The 22,297-nt window shown below is 40.5% G+C and overlaps 1 protein-coding gene across 1 annotated transcript; it reads right to left on the bottom strand.

Annotated features, from left to right (window-relative positions):
- Window positions 1-121: 121 nt before the first annotated feature.
- zbtb11 (zinc finger and BTB domain containing 11) lies at window positions 122-5,855 on the bottom strand. The gene is made up of 10 exons (XM_020918733.2): window positions 5,322-5,855; window positions 4,677-4,864; window positions 3,903-4,134; window positions 2,790-3,784; window positions 2,421-2,717; window positions 1,920-2,325; window positions 1,602-1,719; window positions 1,362-1,520; window positions 1,058-1,233; window positions 122-834 (listed from the first exon to the last, which is right to left on the bottom strand). The coding sequence occupies exons 1-10, from the start codon at window positions 5,629-5,631 to the stop codon at window positions 290-292; spliced, it is 3,426 nt and encodes a 1,141-aa protein (XP_020774392.2). The 5' UTR covers window positions 5,632-5,855; the 3' UTR covers window positions 122-289.
- Window positions 5,856-22,297: the final 16,442 nt, after the last annotated feature.

The following is a 22,297-nucleotide window of genomic DNA, read 5'->3' as shown; positions in this document are numbered from 1 at the left end:
TAGATTTTATTAGATGTATAGATGTATTTAAATAGATTCACTCATAGAGCTTTGCTCATCATGTAATAGAATATATTTTCTAAAAGATGAATATGTCTATAAAGACCAGTGCAAACAGGAGCAGAGAGGGCCCAGGTGTTTAATATAAACATAAACATGTTTATTCTACTGTCAATGTTTTATTCTGTACACATTGCCATTATTTACACATAAAATGTGCTTAGCTTACAAAACAAAAAACACTTCATCCTCCTGTACAATTCCAACAGTCTCTTTACATTAGAACAGTTCACTCAACCTCTGCCACATGGGCCACTTCCACCTCCATGGTCTGGATGATTTCCGGGGCATCCTCTTTAGTGCTGCTCAGAGCCTGCTGTGCCAGGACGTAGTTGACCACCTGCATGATGCCCTGGTCAGACAGAGTGGACACACCCTCTGCTGCGACCTGGGCAGCAGCTTGGGCAGCTTGTACTGCCTCCACCGCCTCCACAGTCTCCTCTGTGATCAGTACAGTCTCTATCTCCTCTCCGGACGGCTGTGGCTGCCGGAGTTCAGGGGGCAGCTCTGAGGCCAGGATGCTGACCGCATGCTCCACTTGCGTGCCCTGGTTGTGGAATTGCAGGGTGTCCTTCTCCAGCATGATCTTCCCGGGCAGGTTGTCCGTGTGGAATTTGCCCATGTGTTTGCGGAGGGTGCGGGCATCGATGTGTGCCTCCTGACAAATGGGGCAGACGTAGGGCCGCTCGCCTGTGTGTGTGCGCACGTGACGCTTCAGAGAACGAGCATCTGCCCACGCTACGCCACAGGTCAGGCACTCAAACGGCTTCACTCCTGTGAACAACACACCATGTTAGCTCAGGTCCTCAAACATAACAACACAAAACAATACTATTTCAGATGCCGTCACAACATCAGATCTCATTGTTTGAGGTCTAAGGCAGGGTAAAGGTCTAGGGGAGGGTAGAATGCCATTCTACAATTTAGTTGAACACATTCAGACACAAGACTCATATAACAGGTTTGTGAATCTAAATACTCGTCCTGAGTGACTGACCCTGGTGGTTGTTGATGTGGCGTCTGTACTCTCGGAGCTGGGTAAACTTGCGCCCACACTGTCCGCATTCTCTCTCCAGGTTTTGCTTCACTCGACCCTTCTTGCCATGAGTCGCCTTCTTCACATGGCGTCGGAACAAAGCCTTCTCAAAGAACTCCTTTCCACAAACGTTACATCTGGACACAGGTGAGACATTATTGGCTATTTCAAGACGGTACTTCCAGTAGGCCAATATAAACTAAAATAATCTAAAAAATAAATCATCTAAAATCATAAACTATCTGTTAAAATAATGTGCACTAACTTGTAGGGCTCTGCAACGCTGTGGGACTTGACGTGGGAGTACCAGTCCTTCTTCCAGCTGTAGCACTTCCCACAGACTTGACACTGGAAAGGCTTCAGTCCCATGTGTTTGTTCATGTGCTGCTGCAGGTCTTTGGCCTCAAAGAAGCGCTTATCACAGCTGCAGACACAACATTAGGCCAGAGTTAACTACAATTCTTTATGTCATATATTGAGTTAGTGAATGCTGAGGAGCACTGACTGAGTGCAGGCGAAGGGGCGCTCGTTGGGTTTGGGCTGGTGCTTCTTCATGTGTTTAGACAGAGCAGAAGCGCGGTAGAAGGTGGCCCCACATGTGTTGCACAGGTACTTGGACTGGCCTGTACAGAGAGGACAGAGATGAAACATCTGTCTAGGATAAATCATATAGGATTATCCATGGGAAACAGAGTGATTAGCACCGTTCCCATGTTATTAACAATAAAAAAGCTTACATATTTTTTAGAAAAGTCCACAAAATGTCACCTATAAACAGTATGCTGAGACCCATGGATAAAGAACTCTAGTGTACTGTACTAACCAGTGTGCAGGCTGGTATGGTCCTCCATGCTCCTCTTGCTTACAAAGGTCTTGTGGCAGTACTGACACTGGAACTGTTTGGAGACATCGTGCAGTGTACGGTGCATCTTCAGACTGTGTTTGTGAGCGAAGGTCTTTCCACAGACTTTACAAGAGTGTGGCCGGACCCCTGTGTGGCTCAGCATGTGCAGGCGCAGAGAGTAGAGCTTTGGGAGGGTTTTACCACAGATGTCACACACAAACTCCCTCTTAGTGTGGGCCATCTGTCCCCTGTCGTCTCCATCCTCCACCCGGGGCTCAGGGCCCACCTCCATGACACGAGCGGGGCCGCGCTGACTGCTCTGCTGCTTATGTCGGGCCAGATGAGTGCGCAGAGAGGCAGCGTACTGGAACTCCTTACTGCACAGCTGCACCATGCACACACAGATTCAGAATATAAACTAGCACATACACATACATGTGGAAAGTAGAATGAAACTCTTCCAGGAGCAGGACTACTCACGCTGCACTTGTAGCTACGGGCCTTCTCATGCTTGAGTGTGTGCATGATGAGAGAGTACCTCCTCTGAAAGGACATGCCACACTCGGAACAGGTGTGCTCTCCGTCCACTGCACTGTCCGATGCCTCCTCCTGTTTTAGAGGCTCAGGCTCTGCCCCCTCCTCCTCCTCAGGGTGACCCTCTGCAGTGGACACCATGTTCTCCACAGAAACCCCCTCAGAGCTATCCACAGACCTCTCCACAGAGCTCTCCACAGGACGTTTAGGTGGCCGGCCCCTCTTCCCTGAGCGCACTATAACCTACAACAGGATATTCTGTTAAGTACAACATTATCATTCTGACCCTGAGTGTAAGCACAGTTTAGTGTGTACCTTTGGGGGAGTGGCCTGAGGAGGTGAGGTACTCTCACTCTCCTCCTCCTCCTCTTCTTCCAGTCCCATATGCAGGCGTGCATAGCCCCCTTCAGCGATGGAGCGGTGTCTCAGTCTCCTCCGGCCAGATTCCTCTTCCTGGGGCTCAGGGCTGTCCTCTGGGACAGGCTCTTCCTCCTCTGGCACAGGCTCCTCCACAACGTCCTTCTTCACTTTGGCTGGACGCCCCCTTCTGCGCTTCTGTGGGGGTGGGGCTTCGGTCTGAGGGGCAGGCTCAGTGTGTGTTGTGTCATCAGGACATGAGGGCTGAGGTAGGACAGGCTCAGTTTGGGTGTCATCCACTCCTCTGTCTGAGTCCACTCTGATAACATAGGCCTGACCTGGGGCTTGGGTGTCCGGCTGCTGCTCCAGAGCCAAACAGGCAGACACCACAGCCAGGGAGTCACTGGCCCCTGCCTGCCCGCTGTGAGTGACCACCGTCATGGCCTCGTCCTCCAGCGCTTCTGCTCCAGAGATCAGAGTGACTGTCTCACCAGGCTGCGGTTGAGTGTGGGCGATCAGAGTCACTGTCTCAGATCCTGCCCCCTCATCGTTTCCCGGGGTGACCACAGCCATTGGTTGTTGAATGAAGTCTTTATTGGCCACAAAGGCGAGCTGCTCCGGAGTGACCGCCACAGCACTGCCATTGCTATCGATGGCTACTACATAGGTGGTGTCTGCAGCTTCTGCAGTGATGTCCTCCTCGTCTTGCCCATCTCCGGGGTCCAGGTCAGGCTCGCCATGAGCAGACACCACAGTGTGCACGTCCCCTCTCTGATACACTGTAAGCTTCTGCTCCTCCACCTTTTTGTGCACAGATTCACAGATTTGTAACACCTCCGTCATTAGCAGGTGCCGTGCCAGGTTGGCAATGTCCGCCATGAAACAGAAGTTAAATGTGAGAGAGGAGGTGTAGGCAAAGTCCAACAGGGGCAGAAAACTGGCCTTTGTGAAACCTGTGGACACAAGGAGAATTAATCAGAGCAGAAAGAGCCACAGCAACTTAACAGCAAAACAGAAAACAACTACATATATAAACGAACTACACCCCTTTTGTGTAACGGTAGGACTGACCTGAAAGGTCGACCACAGCCTCATGCGTGGAGGCAGCCCCCTTCTCAAAGAAGAGTTGGTGGAAATAGTCACTACACGCTGCGAGCACCGCTTTGTGAGCACGGAATTCCTCCCCCTCAATCAGAAGAGTGATGTCACAGAACTGATTATTGAGGCGCTGATGGTTCAGTTTGTCCAGCATGGTCCCACTATGTTTGGGTAGGAACTGGTTTACCACCCCTTTACTGTCCACCTGCATCAGATAGACAACAGAATATTCATAACCATCCAATCACTCTACTCCAAAAAATAGGTTTCTTTTTATTTCCTGGTTATAAAAAAAAAGTATTTCAATTCAGAATAAGGCAAAAATGGCTACTGTATCACACAGATAAAATGAAAACAGATGAAAAGATAGGGAATAATGATAGTCTAATTTGCACCTTCAACAGAAGCATCTTGTAAAAGATCAGTTTAAGATTCAGAAGTTATTTTGACTATGTTTGTATTTCTACTAGTGACTGGACCCTAAAATTCACTGTAACAAAAAACTGCATTTTAACACTAATAACTTTAGCTGCCCCTCCTCTGTATGAACACAGCAACACCCCATTTTATACATTTCAGTATTAATTTGGATAGCCATTTTGCTTTGACAATAAAACAATACAAAAAATGCTATATTTAGTAAAGGGAATTTTAGCATTAAAGCATTGATTCAGGTGGCCAACAATCCCATCCATGCAACTGTGTCAAACTATATGTTGTATAAGTAGTGTTGTCTTTAATACTTACAAACACAAGTTCATGTTTGGCCCTTAGCCGCTCAGTAAAGAAGGAGCTATCCTCTTCATCCTCCTCCTCATCCTCGTCGAGGACTTTGCGTCTGGTACGTCCAAGTGGTCGACCAGGACCGTCCTCGCTGCGTTTGCTTTGACAAACTGCACATTCACGGATGATGTCCTTCACATTCTTAAGGATACCTACACAAATCAATAAAATTTTATCAATGTCCTGTGATGTGTTTGAAAAATAATTGTTATGCATGATGAGTGACAAGTTGTACATACTTTCTGTGATGCAGAATGTCCATGTTATATTTTTTGTTAATTATTGTTGCAAGTTGATATTTGCAATAAAACAAAAGATGCAGCATATTGGATCAGGACTGTTCCAAGTCAAATCTTTGATGAAACTGTTACTGAAGCTTTTACAAGAATACTTGGATTCAACTTCGTTTTTTTGATTATATAGCTAAGCATTAATATAGAAACCAAAACCTGTAGCAGCAATATCCACTAGATGGAGACAGATTTGCATGGTGACTGGTGGCGCACGTAAATATGTGGTCACAGCGTGAATACGAGTCACTAAAGCAATGTTTCATCATCCTTTGTATACAGTGTAATGAGTCCGGAATAATGTGCGGACAGTTGGTACCTCTCCACCAGTACTTCTGGGAGATGGTGTCCCATGTGGCTTGCTGGTTCAGGTGCTCCCCGGTGTCGCTGATGTGCGCCTGGGTGATAAGTTCCTTCTTCCGCTCGTCCTGCAGCACCACTTCCAGCTCGGTAAAATCATCTTGGCCCTTGAGCCGACGCTGGTAAAATAAAGTCCCATTTCTCACCACATAGCACACCGCTGCTTTGCGTATTTTTCTCTTGGTGTTCCCAGATGTACCCGGCGCGTACGGCTCCCTCTCGTCGGTCAGATAGCGTATGATCGCCAAGTAGCTCTCCTCGCACGACATGTCTCAGATTACCCGCGTTTATCACCTCTTTTCAGCTTTCCACGTAAAAGAGAGGCCTCTTCAGGTTCGTGGTAAGGCGTTATGAATTTTAGGGGTCCATCAAATGCAAACTGAAGTTGAACAGACATTTGATAAAAACATTTTAAATTGTTATTTTAGGGTGGAACTGGAGTTCGTTGTCGTCAGGGCAGACTTGCCAGAACAGACAAAATGGCTGCTGCACAACCGGATGTTGCATCGGTAAAGACGGAAGTGCAGTGTATTAAAGATAACCCAAGGTGGCGCTATAATCAAAGGTACTGCGTTGTTATGGGTGAACAAAACTGAAATTGAAGTTTATCTGGCTATAAAATAAAACAACACGAAGAGTTATTTAACCCTTTGAAATCCTGCACTACCCAAAGTGTAATATTTATTCATACATCCTATAATTTATATTAATAAAACAATTAAAAAATGAGTCACTAATCAAGTGCACGCATTCATACATGATTTGTCAACCTTTATGACTTTTACCCCAATTTGCACTTATTAATACAGTTGCATAATGTGAATTATTCTATGCATGATCTTTACAGATAAAATCTTTAGACCTGTCACGTTCAAATCAATAATCAATTCAGTAGTTTTGCCAGACATAAGTAAGTTGTGAAAAAGAAACTCCAAATAGAAGAATATCAGCTTAAAGAGCACAAGTCATCTACACTTTCTTCACGCAGCAAAAATTGTTAAATGCAGTTCTTTGCTGTGACCTCTGTGCTACCACATTATACGGGTCACCACTCGAAGGCTAGAGTGAATTTGAGGGAATTATTCATTTCAGCACCTCACTGCAGTAGCACCTCTCCGTCTGAATCTCAGTGACCCAGAAGACATGGGAAGCTCCTAATTCAGTGTTCATCCATGTGTCACATACCAGAGCCACATCAAACACCAATCTCCAGTCTCCCCGTGCATTCCTGTTTTACACTGTTTACTTTTTTACACTTGTAGCTTTTTGTGGCTTCTTTTAATTTTTTTTTTATTTATTTGATTAATACTTCACTGCACTACATTGTGCTGATACACATGTTTTGACCCATAGAAAGTTGTGTAATTAGCTTGGAATTGGGATACAGAGCTGGGAGAGACATTCAGCAAATTGACTTTGCAAGGAACAGATCTCATGACAGAGAGGTATGGTAGTCTATAGGTGTTTCTCAAATGTTGGTACATCATTCCTTGAGTTCCTTCAGGTTGTACTTTGACAGCTCTTCAATCATTTAGAACAAACTTTTGTCTTCCTTTGCACAATGTCTTGTTTAGAACTACAGTGGAATTTATGTAGTCCACTTTTTGGCCTGGTTTAGCCCTAGATTAGACCTGGAATAATCCTGTTATAGACCTGGTTTAGTTCTGGTGGTATTTGGACAGATAAATCTTTATTTTGGTGGTAGACATACATGGTGCGACAAGTTTAAGAGCCACTGCTATAGGTTATGTGTTGCAACAAAGTGTGTTGTATGTGTTGCCTGACAAACCCAGAATGATATTTCTCTGTATTTTTATACAGATTCATAACACACCCTTCGTCGTGCCTTAAACTCAGTCAAATATGACGGTACCAACAGATTTGTCTTTTTTCAGTGACGCATGTGAAAAACGAGCTCACTGGTTGCATATCATTTACAAATAAAATCAAATTTATCTCACCTCAGATTAACAAAGTTTAGTGCTTCGCTCATTAATTCGGCAGAAATTGGCAATGTTTTTCATCATTGTGATACTTTTTTCCTTTATAAAACATCCATGTTTTTTTTTTTTTTATTTACACCATGTAAACCAGAACTCTCCAAGTTACTATTTTTATTGATCTGAACAATGCCTCAGTTTTATTTCAGACAGTGGCTTAAAAATCTCTTTGAATCACTGCTGGAGCGCTACACAACTAGACCCTTAAGTCAAACAATCTCTAGAAACACAACAGTAATCTACCCCTGGAAATTTAAGAGTGGGTCCAGCATTGTTGAAAATCTTTGGACATGATCTGTTCTGTTCTTATTGCTGCTGCAGAGTCCACTCTTGGCTCTGCTCTTTGTTTATATGAGCGGGTTTATTTGTACCATGACACAGGCTCCTGCGTCAGAGAATACCACACGTGCTCATTCATTTGGATTTAAGAGCACTCACAGACGGAAGAGCTTTTAAAGAGAGGAAATAAAATGTAGGGATGATACACAGATTTCAAAATAGATAGGCCCGTATCAGGATTTTCTAACAATGCCATACACAAAATAAGAACTAAAAATAAGACTAAAAGAAACAAGACAGAAAAGGAAACATAACTGGAATGATAATGTTAAAAGTATGAAATGCTTAATAATCTCAAAATGCTTGTTTCATGAAAATAATGGAGTGTCTTTATAATGATTGAAATTTAAGTTTTCTTTTTTGGAATTTACTTTTATGAATGCGAAATTTTTGAAATTCTAACAGACTGTGACTGTTTAAATAACTGTGGCTATGTTTAATTAATGCTAGAAGTTCAGTATCCTCTGTACAGCATCTGCCTCTTCCTGATGTCATTGATGCCATTTGCAGTCTATTGTTCTGTGAACGACTGTGGCACTGAGCGGTTTACCGGACGAAATCAAAGGCACGTGAGTCACAGCCACAACAGGAAGTGTCTGTCACATTGGCAAGAATGCTTTTATCTCAGACAGTGTGTAGGAAAATGCGTGTGTAGTAATTAAATAAGATGGTTTCACAACACCACTTAAGAGTCAAGAAATGTATTCACCACAAAAGTTAAGAAGTTAAGAAGTCTAGTACAGCGCTCTTAGCGTAGTTAATACAAATATATTATAATTCAATTATTTAAATTTCCTTAGATTTTGAAACAGCCACATGCCCTCCTCAGCATAAAGCTGTATTATGTAACTTTTTTATATGGGATATACCACCTGCTTGTTTCCATGGAAATGTTATTTCCCTTGAATGTTCCACACTATGGTATTGACCTGACATATCGCACCAGGACCAGGTTAAGTTACAAATCAGATCTGTGTTGAGGCGACCCTCTTCCCAATAAAAATGCATTTGTTTTGGCATTAATAACATTTGTAACTGAATAAATTCAAGATGAATATATATTTACATACTGTGGAACTTTTCATGCAAAGCAATAACATCGTCATGGAGATAAGAAACACATGGAGATAAGACCTTCCACCTGATAAGATACTTTGCATCTTTAATTCAAATATGTGTCTTTAGATAAGGTTGAACCTTAGAGGCATTTTACCTATAATCTCTGATAATCTAATATACATAGTCGCGTATCAGATACATTTATATTCATTCTGTTTTGTGTTATTGAAGTATATTCTGTGTCAAATGCAGAGTAAACTTTAAACTAGAGGTTGATGCCAAATTTGGGAGCTCCCTCAATGCTCCTGACCCAAATCCGAGCCACCACCGCCCTGGGACACTTTGCTCCCACCAAACTGTTTTGTATTCACACTCAGTGTTTAGTCTCTCACGTTCCCCTTGACCCCATCTACAAAACTGTAGCATTATTTGTTTTCATTCTATCTTTTCCATGTCCCACTGTCTTATCTCTCTAGTTGTAGCCACATTGTATAAGATTAACACATACATGAGCAGCTTATTTTGTACAGTAAAAACTTTATCAACAAAGTTACAATTCAGTAATATTTTACAATGCTTATACACAGATTTATTTCTTGTTATTGAAATTCTTGGAAGGCAATGAAATCATACTGCCTACATCACCAGTATTGTCATTGTCACCTGTTTGTTTTCCAGTAGTCATTCACAGTAAAGTAGGACATACTGGACTCACTCCCCAGCGTCTGCTTGTGTGAAATAGTCACAGTAAAATGCTCGGGTTAGTCTAGACATGGTCAGTACTGGATTTATTATGTGACTATATATTTAGTCACAACAACTGACACAGTTCATGGTGCAAATACCATATTACCTCATTGAATATAAATAATTAAATTGAGTTTAAAAACATAGGTACAAGTTATTTAGATAAAGGCATAAGCAATTTTAATCATAAACATATTGAATGTATTGTTTATTTAAAATCATTGATTTTATTATTTAAGCTTCACAACTCAACTTTAAAGGTTATATTTCTCACACAGGAGCAATAAAAATTGAGTATGACAGATTTCTTTGGTGAAATAACTAGAGAAAGACAGTGACAGGCTGAGGAAGCTGATGGTTCTGCTGCTGTGGTTAGTGATGGTTGAAAGAGAAGCAGAGTCTAAAACAGAGTCATGTGTTTTCTTGACCTTACAGGAAGTCTTCAGTCTGTCTCCTCTGTGTCCTTCTATCTCATTTGTATTGATCAAGTCAAACTCACCTAATATGAATATAACATTCCTCTTTTGACAGATCGTTTTAATGAAACTGCAGGAGCTGAATACATAAATCCTTAATCGAAGTCTCTTTTCTCTTTAGTTTAAATAAATAATACAAAAAAATGTGCAAGATTGGTGCTGCCACTGGTGGAAAGAGTGTGTGAAATGTGTACTCAAGTAAAGACACAGATACATGGCTAAAAATATACTCAGTTAAGTCAAAAGTACATGTAGCATACTGTTGCCAAATACTACGCAAAATGCTAGTACGCAGTTTTCATATTTTTGATCAGGCTTTCGTAGTCTTTTATACAAAACATGATTCATTTGATGTTTCGAGCTGCAGACAGTAACATCTGCATATTCTGTTAGCACTGACCAGTGAGCTACTTACAATGACATGGTTAGAATTATATGCAATTACAAATGGAGGTACAATACAGGTTGTGAAATCACTCCAAAAATCTACTGTCTGGATCTTTCTACACTCACTGAATACAGGGTTCCCAATATTTTTCACTCACAAACTTAAAAAAATTTTCCATGACTTTTTCATGACCTAAAATGAATTTTCCATGACTTTACGGCACCTACATGTGTAGAATTTATCAGACTTTTAGGGCTAAATATAAAATGTTAACTCTTTCCACTCACCTTATGGTTTGGTATTATAGATTTTTAACATTCAAAATACTGTCAGTGCATTTATTGTCGTCTCTTTTAAACAAAAGGCTCAAACATTCAGTAATAATAGCCTAATGATAACTTAACAGAACGCTGTAATTGCATGAAAGAGATACTAAAATTCTATGACTTTTCCAAAACTTTCATCAAATTTATAAAATTCTATGACTTTTCCAGGCCTGGAAAATTAAATTTTCAATTTCCATGACTTTTCCAGGATTTCCATGATCGTGGGAACCCTGTGAATAAAACTGGCATTTGTATATTTTGTAAGTGGACCTGTATCAAATCACACAAAGTTTATATCTAAGAGTGGCTGTTTAAAGTATCTCTCTGTCACTGGGACCGTCTGTCTGCAACAGTGGGTGACCGCTGTACATCGCTCTACTGAATCTGTAGGTACAGCAGGAGAAGGCTGTACCAAGCTGGATTAAAGCAGACTTTTGTGCATTTGGTTGATTTAACTCTGATTACATAGAATTGATTTGTTACCAGGGAGTGCACTGTAGACTTTGGGCAGCAGACTCCAGAACAGATAATGAGAGTATCCAACGCTGGCACGCGCAGACAGGGGAGAGAGAGAGGAGGGAGAGGAAAAAGAGGAAGAAAGAGAGAGCAGAAGAAAGAGGAAGAGTGAATGTCTTATAATTGTTTTCAAGGACAGATGGAAAGATGCTAAGTCCAGCCCACTGTACTTTTCCATTACACGGGGCTATGCTGTTACTGACAGAGGGTAGACTATTCAAGTAAAAACACTGTCAGGAGCTCTCATATTTTGCTAAATAGATTTTTCTTATTGAAATGTTTTAGCTCCGCTTCCTTTTGTGACTAAGCTTCACAAATACCTGTGCTGCTCATTAGTGATTTGGATAGGCTTCACTCCACACAGTTCCCAGCAGAATCCAATATTTATTTATTTGAACAGGTACAGTGTGTACTCTGAACATTTCTGCAAAGCTTATTTACATTTGTAGCCTCTAGGCAAAGACAACAGACATACAGAAAACAATATTAAACATTAAAGGTGCTTTGTGTAACTTTTCTGGTGCAATGTCCATCACCTCTATGGAGATGTCATTGCTCTGCCTGGAATGCTCCACAGTATGGCATTTTATAGTTCTATCTTACATTTATTAAATTATAGGTGGCTTTATAGCTCAAAAATAAACTGTAGTATTTTTATGACCTATCTGCGTTCTCAGTTACCCAGGAAGGTTCCATAGTGGTCCATAGGGGCACTGGTCTGTGTGCTCTTATCTGATAAAGCCCAACATCATTCTAAAGCTCTATTCAGGTTATGCTTATTTCTGTCCACCCACTTCCTCTGATGTGAGATATAAAAAAATAACAAATAGAAAATAGCTACAACTTAAATGTCACACCGGAGATACTGGCAACGGTGAAAACAGCCTGCATAGGCTCATGATATCTGCAGTACTGTCCTATAGTGACCTGCCACATGAGGACCAGGACTGAACCAGGAGAACTAAACTTGGACTGAACCAGGACTGAGTGTTGGGATGGACCTGAAGGTGAGCACGAGTAGACTGTCGGGTGACCGTAGGTGAAAGGACTGGCAGAGAGCTCCGCACCCCATGGGGCTAAGCGCAGCCGTCGCCCGATTACACTTTGAGGACACCCTCGCTCTCATTTTCATGTTCAAGATTAGTCCTACTTTAGACCTGGTTTAGACCTGGCTTAGTCCTGGTGCAGTCGTGGTTCAGTCCTGTTTAGACTTAGTTTAGACCTGGTTTAGTCCTGGTTCAGTCCTGGTTCAGTCCTGGTTAATTTCTGGTTTAGACTTGGTTTAGTTCTGGTGTAGTCCTGGTTTAGCCCTGGTTCAGACCTGGTTTAGTCCTGGTTTGGTCCTGGTTCAGTCCTGGTTCAGTTATGGTTTGGTCCTGGTTTAGACCTGGTTTAGTCCTGGTTCAGTCCTGGTTCTGTTCTGGTTTAGTCCTGGTTTAGTTCTGGTTCAGTTGTGGTTTAGACCTGGTTTGGTCCTGGTTTAGACCTGGCTCAGTCCTGGTTTAGTCCTGGTTCAGCCCTGGTTTAGACCTGGTTCAGGTGTGGTTTAGATCTGGTTTAGTCCTGGTTCATTTGTTGTAGTCTATGATTTATGTTCTGTCGGTGATTATGAACGGCACTAATGTAAGTAACACGATTTTGCATCATTTTGAGGAAAAAAATATTTTTACTGGACTGACGCATTTATGTTTGTACTGAAAGTGAGGTGTTTTTTTTTTTGTATTTTGTATTTCGGCATGTCAAGTTGAGTATATGGCTTTTAGGGTGGAGGTGGATGAGTATCTAATTTAGTATCTGATTTTTGATACTTTTGACAACCCAAACTCAAAGCTAAAGTATCACAATCTAAACTTAAAAATCTGGATCAGTACATCACTCAAAGATCCAAAGTTGTTGGGCTGGACAACAACTTTAGTGCAGTCACGATTTCTTCATTTATCTCACTTAAAAGACTGAAGTTGAAGCCATAATACACAGATGCACTGCAGGCACAAAACTGAATACACACCAAATCTAATCAAATGCAGTAAAAGGACCAGAGCCAAAACGAAGACATTTATATATAGAACTACTTCTGACAACTTATAATGTGAAATACGATTGTAAAGTGGTTCAAAAGTATTTCAAATGGCTCAATTAAAATATTTCCATTACTCACTGGGCCCACATTTGAATACTGTTGCATCATCATCATTAAGTAAACAAAGTAGTATTAGTCAAGTCTGAGTCTGAGAGCTGAACAGAGGGGCATTATACTTTACTCAGAAAACAGCAGAAAACAGCCTCACTCTAGAGCAGTGTTTCTCAAACTGTGGTACGCGGCCCAGTGCTGGTACTCAACCTGTCTCTGGTGGTATTAGTATTGATATTTTTGTATTGGTATTTAGACAATGAAAGACAAATGCAGATCACCATTACAGAAGTATTCAAAGTGCTTCATAGAACAAGAAAAACATGTTACCATCACAGTACAAACAACTAGCACAACTACCACTACTGCTACTACCACTGCGACTACTACCACTACTACAATGACAACATCTACTACTACTACCACTACGACTACTACTACTACTACTACTATGACAACATCTTCTACAACTACTATTACCACTACTTATACTACTACTAGAACTACTACTACTACTACATCTACTATTACTACTATTACTACCACCACTACTACTACTACCACTACTACCACTATTACAACTACTACTACTATTACCACTACTACAACTACTACCACTACTACTACTATTACTGTGACCGCAACTACTCTTACTCCTAGAACAACAACAATTACTAATACTACTACTACTACTACTACTAAACTACTACTACTATTACTACTGCTACTACTACTTGGGCAACTACAACAACTACTACTACTACTAATGTTACTGCTATTACTACTACAAATACTAGATTAGATTTTATTGTCATTGTACAAAATAAAAAAAAAAATTGATAGAGCGAAACTACTACAACTACAGCAAATACTACTGTTACAACAAATACTACTACTACAGCTACTACTTCTACTACTACTACTACTACTACTACTACTATAGCAACTGCTACTACTACAGCGACTACTACTACTACTACTGCTACTACTACAATTACTATTACTACAATAGCAACTACTGCGACAAGTACTACTAATACTACAATTACTATTACATCATCTCCAACATTTACAGCCGTGGTTTAGTCTCATTTTAGATTTTAGATTAGATTTAGATTTTAGGTTTAGGACTAAATTAGGCCTGGCACGGTCCTGGTTTAGATCTTTTGGACTCAGAAAGATGCATTTTACTTTTAGGTTGTACTTAGTCAAGAAGAGAACCACTGCTATAGTACAGAGAGGATGGGATTCTGTACATAAGGAGAGCTTGCTACATATAGAATAGACCTATTGACTCAAGAGTATGACGAAGGGTCTAATTTTAGCTCCTGGTTAAGATGATACAGCTCAAGTATCAACCGTATCACACATATCAATACAAGACATTTTTAGAACTCTTTGAAATGAAAAAGGATTATGAGGCTGACGTCGTTGGAGCATCTGGTGTGGATACCCCCTGCCCTGAGCACTTTCCTGAGGAGGTGTTCCGGACATGCCCCGCCAGGAGGAGACCACGGGGGCAAATACAACATGGTGGAGAGATAAAGCCATTCTTTTGTGTCTCTCTTTGGCCTGGGAGCAACATAAGAATAAAAGTGACCAAATTGTTGAACGGCAAAGTAGTTAGCCTATTTATGTAGGTCAAGAGTCAAGTTATGAGCCCTTATTGTGTTATATCTTTTTCTCAGAGGCTACTATCCAAACATGTGGTAGGGGTATTACTGGCTCTAAATGTCCTCTGCAGTCTCTCTACAATAAATTGAAAGTTTTCAGATTGTGTATAACATAAATGATGCCAGATATCGGTGCCAATCCTGGAAAATGTAATGGATTGAGTGTCGATATAAACGTGTATATATTAGGGATGTAACAATAACCGAAATATTGTGATATCTTCTCGCCAAAGTTCTCACAATAATATCATGGACTATTACAATATATTGAATTACAAGTGTCTTCACTTACTACTTTTTTTTCATACTATTTTTTTCATCTAACCAATCGCTGCTATTTGGTTGTGACGTATATAATACGCCGCTAACGGGGCTAACTGGTATATTAAGCTTTTCCCAAATCCCATAGGAAGAAGGACAATAATGTCTTTCCCCTTGATATGATTCCCCAAACATTCTCTTTGTTCCAGCTTTAAATCCTTGATCTCGGGAATCGTTACCAACACAGAATGTATGGCTCTTTGCTGAACTCGCACTTCCGGGGTTTTTGCAAACCGTCCAGTGTATTCAGATTCCTGACCTACTTGCTGGAGAAAAATGAAATTGAGCAGAGGCACTAGGTGGCATTAGCCTCGCTATTGTTAAGGCATTTTAAGAGGAAAATATCGCATATTTATAGTTGTGTTAGCCTCCACAAAATATCACAGTAAATATCGTATCTTGAGATGTATATTGTGAAAATATCGAACCGAGAGATTTGGATATTGTAACATCCCCAATCGTGAGTCTCCCCACTATATTGTGAGCTTTCTTACGATATCCCAATAAATATCGTACCATGAGGTTCACAACATGATGATATTGTATCGTGAGACTTGGATTTTGTTTCACCCCTATTATATAGTGCATATGTATAAATCCATCTGATATCCTGATTGGGCCTATAAATTGACGTAATAAGATGAACACAATTTACTGTTTGGTCTGAGTGAGTCATAATGTTTTAGCTTTTGTTCACACAAAGTAGTTCTGTAGTTGCTTGAAGGATAAATAACACTTACATAACACAATTCAAATTTATGGAAATAAATGATATTGTCAGTCCCTGTGCTGGTGTCAGTTTATATGGGGCAGAAAATGTTGTCATTAAAATTTCAAACTCCATTTCGACATTAAGGAATAGACTTGATTCCGATTCTAATATCACAATGATAACAAAAACACAAACAATAGAATGTCATTTTCAATATTAAAACGTAGTCAGTGTGTTTCTCTGCTCTTCATTTTTGTGAGCACAGTTCACACATATATGTAGTAGTGAAAGGAATAATCATAGAAATACTGGCCCTACTGAGGACAGAATATTCTGATGAAATGCTTATCGCTGACTCACTAGCTCTCTCATGTGTCAGAATTGTATATCACAGACCTACATGCAGATCGTGACAAGGCGACCCCAAAAAAATATCTTGTGACCCACCCAAGTGTCGCGGCACAATCTTCTAAAGGTATTCAGTAAAGGTTTATTTCTGTCCTGTAAATGTGACTTTTTTCGATACCTGCTCAAATGGGTATCTAGTTTTAGTATCGATTTATATATGATTGTCGATACTTTTGACTACCATAATTCAAAGCTGAAATATCAGTATTTGAACTAAAAACCCTAGATCAGTACATCATTTGAAGCCCGATTGTTGAATTACCAGCACAACAGCTCTAATGGTGCAGTCACGATTTCTTCATTTGTCTCACTTAAACGATTGAATGGTGGAAGTTGAAGCGATAATACACAGATGCATTGCAGGCACAGATGGAATTTAAACTAATGCACTCTTGGAAACCGGGTGGAGAGCACAAGGAGACGAGGCTTTCAGACCACAAAGCCAGTGTGATGGGGACGGTGCTGTTTTCCAGAGAATCTCTCCCTGATCATCAATCCAATTAGACCACTGTACCAGCCAATACATGTCTACTCTATCTGCAATTGTTGTATCTGATAACATGAAGTTCCTGCAAATGTTTGCACCAATTTATAACTTTAAAAGCCCATATTATGCAATTTTTTAATCTTTCATAATATTCTCATTCTGTGTTAATGTCCTCACAAGATGGAACAGAGCATTTAAGAAGAAGTATAATACAGAAGTATAACAATTGAGACTAGGAGAATAGGCATAGACCTCTGCTAAGGCATTTCACAATGGTAATGCTATGGCGCCCAGGATTACTGATAATACTTAATTGAGCTCAGTCTTTGACTAGTAAACAGCTAATTTTCATATGTTTTCAATGTTATATAGGCCTACTTGTGGTTAGAAGATTCACTTCATGCTATGTTCGCTTAGCCTGATTCATCAGCCAGTTTCACTTTGTGGAAACCATCTGACCTCGCAGCATTAGGATCCGTTACTCGACAGTAGGTGGGTACTTTTTTATTTAACCAATCGCTGCTATTTGGTCATGATGTATGTAATGCGCTGGAACGCTCAGTGGTGTCCAAGTAATTGCCGGGACAAGAGCAAACAAAGCAGAGAGTGAACATGTCTGTCAGTGATCATTGTTGTTTCGATGAGGTAAACTTGCAAATTAAAGGTGCAGTAAAAAATGTGAAGCTTGTATTTGACAAAGAAAGTCCAAAGGAGGATAGCGTATGCAGTCTGCTATCACAGCTCGGGTTGGTTCAGCTCTTTGCTGACTGGCCAGTGCACGGTCTACAACTTTCGTTCTTGCAAACCGTCAAGTGTATTCCGATTCTTGACGTAGTTGCTGGAGAGAATTGAAATTGAACAGTGACACTAGGCTAGTAAACAGCAAATTTTCATGTTTTCAATGTTCTATAGACCTACTTGTGGTTAGATGGATCACTTGATGCTATGTCCTCTACAATGTTTATCAAATATTTTTCACTTGGGAGTGATTATTTGATTGACAACTTTGTACTTCTACTTAAGTCATAGTACTTTGAAGTAGCAACCCCACCCCAGTCCTAGTCTAAAGTATGTGAAAGGTTGTCACGTATATCTCGGTAACTGGATTCCTGAGTGCTGTTCGAGGGGCTCAGCAGGACTGGTCAGAGTGAGCCCTGAAACCTGCCGTGGAGAGGTGCAGAGAGCCTTGTTTTGTGTAACTCTGTCTCCGCCCGGGCTCTGCTCCAACCATCAGAAACAAACTGCTACATGTTTAACACCACAGCCCTGATCTGCCCCCGCCGAGAGCCACTGCTACACTCACACGCTCACACGCTCTACGGATAAAGGAGCAGAGGAGACATGTGGGCTGTAGACTTCTATGTGTAAATACTCATGGCTGTTGATTGTTATGCTTTGGTTTTTCAGTTTTTATCCTTGGAGTGTCTTGAAATCTGCTTTATAAATACATTTGTTAGTAATAGGCCTGTTCTTATCTTGTATTTGTTTAGAATTTGAGTAATTTTACAGAAGCTCATTTGCATTTTTACTTACTTGATCTGAATGTAATTTAATCGGGAAAATTAAAAGGATTAAACACAAACACATATTACGCTATTTTCTGATCTATGTTATAATGTTGTTTACTCGTTAACATACCTAGAGTTGTGTTTTGTTTCATTCACACAAACCCTGCATATTTAGTCTAAGTTCTTCTTTCAAACAGAACACACAAGAAGTGCTCCACTGTGTTTTTAAGCTCCATACACCTTCACTAGAATCATTTGGATGATTTCAGCCCTGGAAATGCCAATGTCTGCTGATCTAAAAGTAAAAGGTAGTTGTTAAAAACTACAGCTTCGTGGGGGAACAGCATTTTAAACTTTGGATATGTAGATACATTAATAAACCAGGATTTCTCAAACGTGTGAATGAACAAAACACAACTCTATTTCTGACTATTTAAGACTCTATTTCTGAGGAGGTAACGTCATTCTGACATGGCTTAAAACACACAAGAGTCCGTTTTCTGTAATATTGGACCTTTAAAGTAAGAGTACTATATCACAACACACATTTGTACAACAAAATAGGATGTGATGGAGGCTGTCACTGCGGAAAAAGGCAATTGAATGAGGTCTGTTTGGATCCAGTTTAAACCAGAACCAAAACCGTTTTAGGCCAGGAAGTTGGTCAAAATAATGACTAAACAAGACCAGATGTGCTCCCACACGTTACTGCTGGTTTTATTTAGCTAAAGTATAAATCAAATCTTACACATTTGGTGGTTTCTGTGCTTAAAGTTAAATTGATCACTTGCTTGTCTCCAGAGGGATGTTATTTCTTTGCATAAAATGTTCCACACTATGGCTTTTAACTTCTCTCAATAAAAGTTAACGCGACCAGACCAATTTACAGCTCATTTCTGTGGAGAGGTGAATCTATACTCACAGTAAGCATGTTTTTCAATGTGATGATTAGCAATAAAAACACTTAAAGGCATTTTCAACGCAAAAACAGTAACTCTTCATAGAAACAAGAAGAAGAGGGACCACTCATTACAGAAGTTACATCGTGCTTCTTTAAAATAATAGAATGCACTCAAAGTTATTCTGTGTTATCTGCTTATGCGTTCCCAGAAATGACCTCATCATTAATGAAAGAAACCACCAATAGAAATGCGGGCACTTTTCCTTCAGTTGGAGTGTGTTCAAAGTCTCCATCACAGCCCATAAAGCGGATAATATATTCCACCGAGCGCTCAAAGAGAAGAGCCAGGACAGACGCATGCTTTTGTAAGGCTGCCAAAGAGGAGAGTCTAACCTTACACCTCCTTTCCCACAATGCTCTGCTGCATCCCAAATCGCCAACAAGCACACTATAGAGGAAGTGATACTGCTGTTACAAACGTGTGGTTATTATTTTTGCTGTAACATTTTCTGTTTGTTTGTTGTCCTGTGCTCGTTAATGCCCTCCTTCGCTGTCACTAAACCAATGACAAGAATTTCTTTCCTCATAAGCAGTGGAGGAAGTACTAAATTTTGTTACTTGCGTAGTATATATTTACTTAATGTCATGGTTCATGTTTTGTAGTCGTTTTTGCTTTTTTGGTTTGTCTTTTTCCTGTAGTGTTGGTGTTTTATTTTAACATTTGTCCTGTCAGCTTCTAGTTTTGAGTTTTACTTCCTGTCTGTTGATTGTTTGCCCCGCCCTAATGTGTTATACCGTTATCTGTGTACATATATACACTTTGTTCTCCTCTGCCCTTTGTTGGTCCATTGTTTTTGTCAGTATTTTGGATTTTTGGATTTGGTTTCTTCTGGTTTTTGGTTTTGTTACATTAAACCTCTGAAGTGCAGTCCTGCATTTTGGGTCCTTACCTGTTTCTTTGTGACACTTAAAGAATAAAGTATTTTACACATAGTTTGAGATCCTAAAAAGCCCCATAATGTAGTGATTTTGATAAAGACTTGGGCTGAATTTTGTTCAACAGAAACGACTGAATCAATATTTTTTTTTACTGTGTTTTGTATATTTTTGATGTGTGTTTGAATTTTGAATGTGTAAAAAAAATAAACCCTCAGCCATTTTAGCAGGTCTCACACAATCATAAAAGCAGTCTAAACTTAACAGTTCAGAAATCAGAGTAGACTACAGTGATTCAGATGTCTCTAAATGTTGGCTGTGACCAGTCCCAGTGCAGGATGAGAGAAGGCTGACTGCAGGCAAAACAATGATTCCCTAAACTTCGCAAGTTTGAGCACTAAAGGATTCCCACCAGATCACAGCTGGAGAGAGAGCTGTGTGTGGAAGTGGTTCTGAGGCCTAATAAATCAATGAAAATATGGCCAAGGGCTACAGTGTACCTTGCTTCAGGCGACACCCAAACTCCCTCAACATGAGTGAGGGGAATATTTCAGTTTTCAAAAGTAAGAGGAAATCCTGTCTTCAAAATGATATCAATGCAGATTACAGACTACTACTCCCTCATCAGAGCCCCACCCGTCCTCACCCACAGAGGAGCCCTGTGCCCTCTGCTCATGGGCTCTATTGTCCCTGTGTCCCACACGTGCAGACAGTCCAATTAAAGCCATTACAGAACATGAGGGACATAATCCAACAGGACTAAAGTCCATAGTACTGTATGTGCTGTCCCCTGTCCCGGGACACGTGGGTCCAGTCAACCACATCATCAGGCTCTTTTCACTCCAGCTCCTTCACACAAAACACTGAGCTCCCACTGGACATTCCAGACACACAACAGTCATGAGCCCAATGACTCCCAATAGAGTCCTAACACATGAACACAGAGCCATTACAAATGGATGTACACTTGATTTGTCTCTAAAACATTTCCTGAATGAAAGAAAGTCTTCAGTACAATTCTATGAAATCTACAGTCCAATTAAATGCAAAGTAAAATGTATTATTTAAGATAAGAGACTTGCTGACTGCACACTGGTCTGATGGTAAAGCTGCATTTCGTTGCGGTGTATTTGTACAAGTGCAATGACAATAAAGTTGAATCTGAATCTGATCTGAATCACAAAATGTAAAAAAAATATTTGGATACTCCCACACTATTTACATCTTTTTTCCACTCTGAGTCCTAAGACTGGTTGGATGTTTGGAAAACTCTTTGTAAATGGAAGGCCTACACAAATAAACAGTCGTTTCACTGTGCTGCTGCTGGGAGACAAAATGTTTTTATTCAGTCTCCCTGTAGGAAGCTCATATAAAAGATAATGTTTTGTGAACAATCATAGTCAGTGTATTAGCGGCCACAGTTTGGTGCAAGCCAAACCACAACCATAAATGTATACACCGCAAGAGTATACATCTCCATATGATTCCAGTTGTCCGCTACACAACATAAAAACATACAGGACCAAAATAAGGAAGTTCCAGAGTATATTGGATCCTTACGTTGTCTGTGGTGTAATAATGTATGGAATCTGGATGTCCCATGTGGAGAGGAGAGCGCCCCCCTTTGTCAGACATGAGGAGGGACAGCTGTTTTCGTCCTTGAGGCTCCCTAAAATAAACAAGCCCCGTGTGCAGGCTCCAGGGTGGGAAAGTGGGGGTCGAGGGCCCTCACGTGGGACGCTGTCTTCAATCAAAACAGTCAAGAGGGAAAACAATGCATGAGAATTAGAGTGAGAATGACCACTGGAGCTGATGAAGCCTTTAAACTGTTTGGTGACCATGGGAACAATTACTGCTGTGTGTATACTGTCACGATACTCCCAATTCAAGAGCAAAAAGGACTGGAAAACACATCTTTATTCATTCAAATCTGACTTTCCTGTTAGTTCATATAATTAGTCATGTATCTAGTGTTGTCATGAATCAAAAAGTTAAAGCTCGATTTCA

Source organism: Boleophthalmus pectinirostris, unplaced genomic scaffold (genome assembly GCF_026225935.1).
Source record: "Boleophthalmus pectinirostris isolate CB_2022bp ecotype Guang Dong unplaced genomic scaffold, ASM2622593v1 HiC_scaffold_7, whole genome shotgun sequence".
Classification (NCBI taxonomy): Eukaryota; Metazoa; Chordata; class Actinopteri; order Gobiiformes; family Gobiidae; genus Boleophthalmus; species Boleophthalmus pectinirostris.
This window is presented reverse-complemented; position numbering and strand designations above follow the sequence as displayed.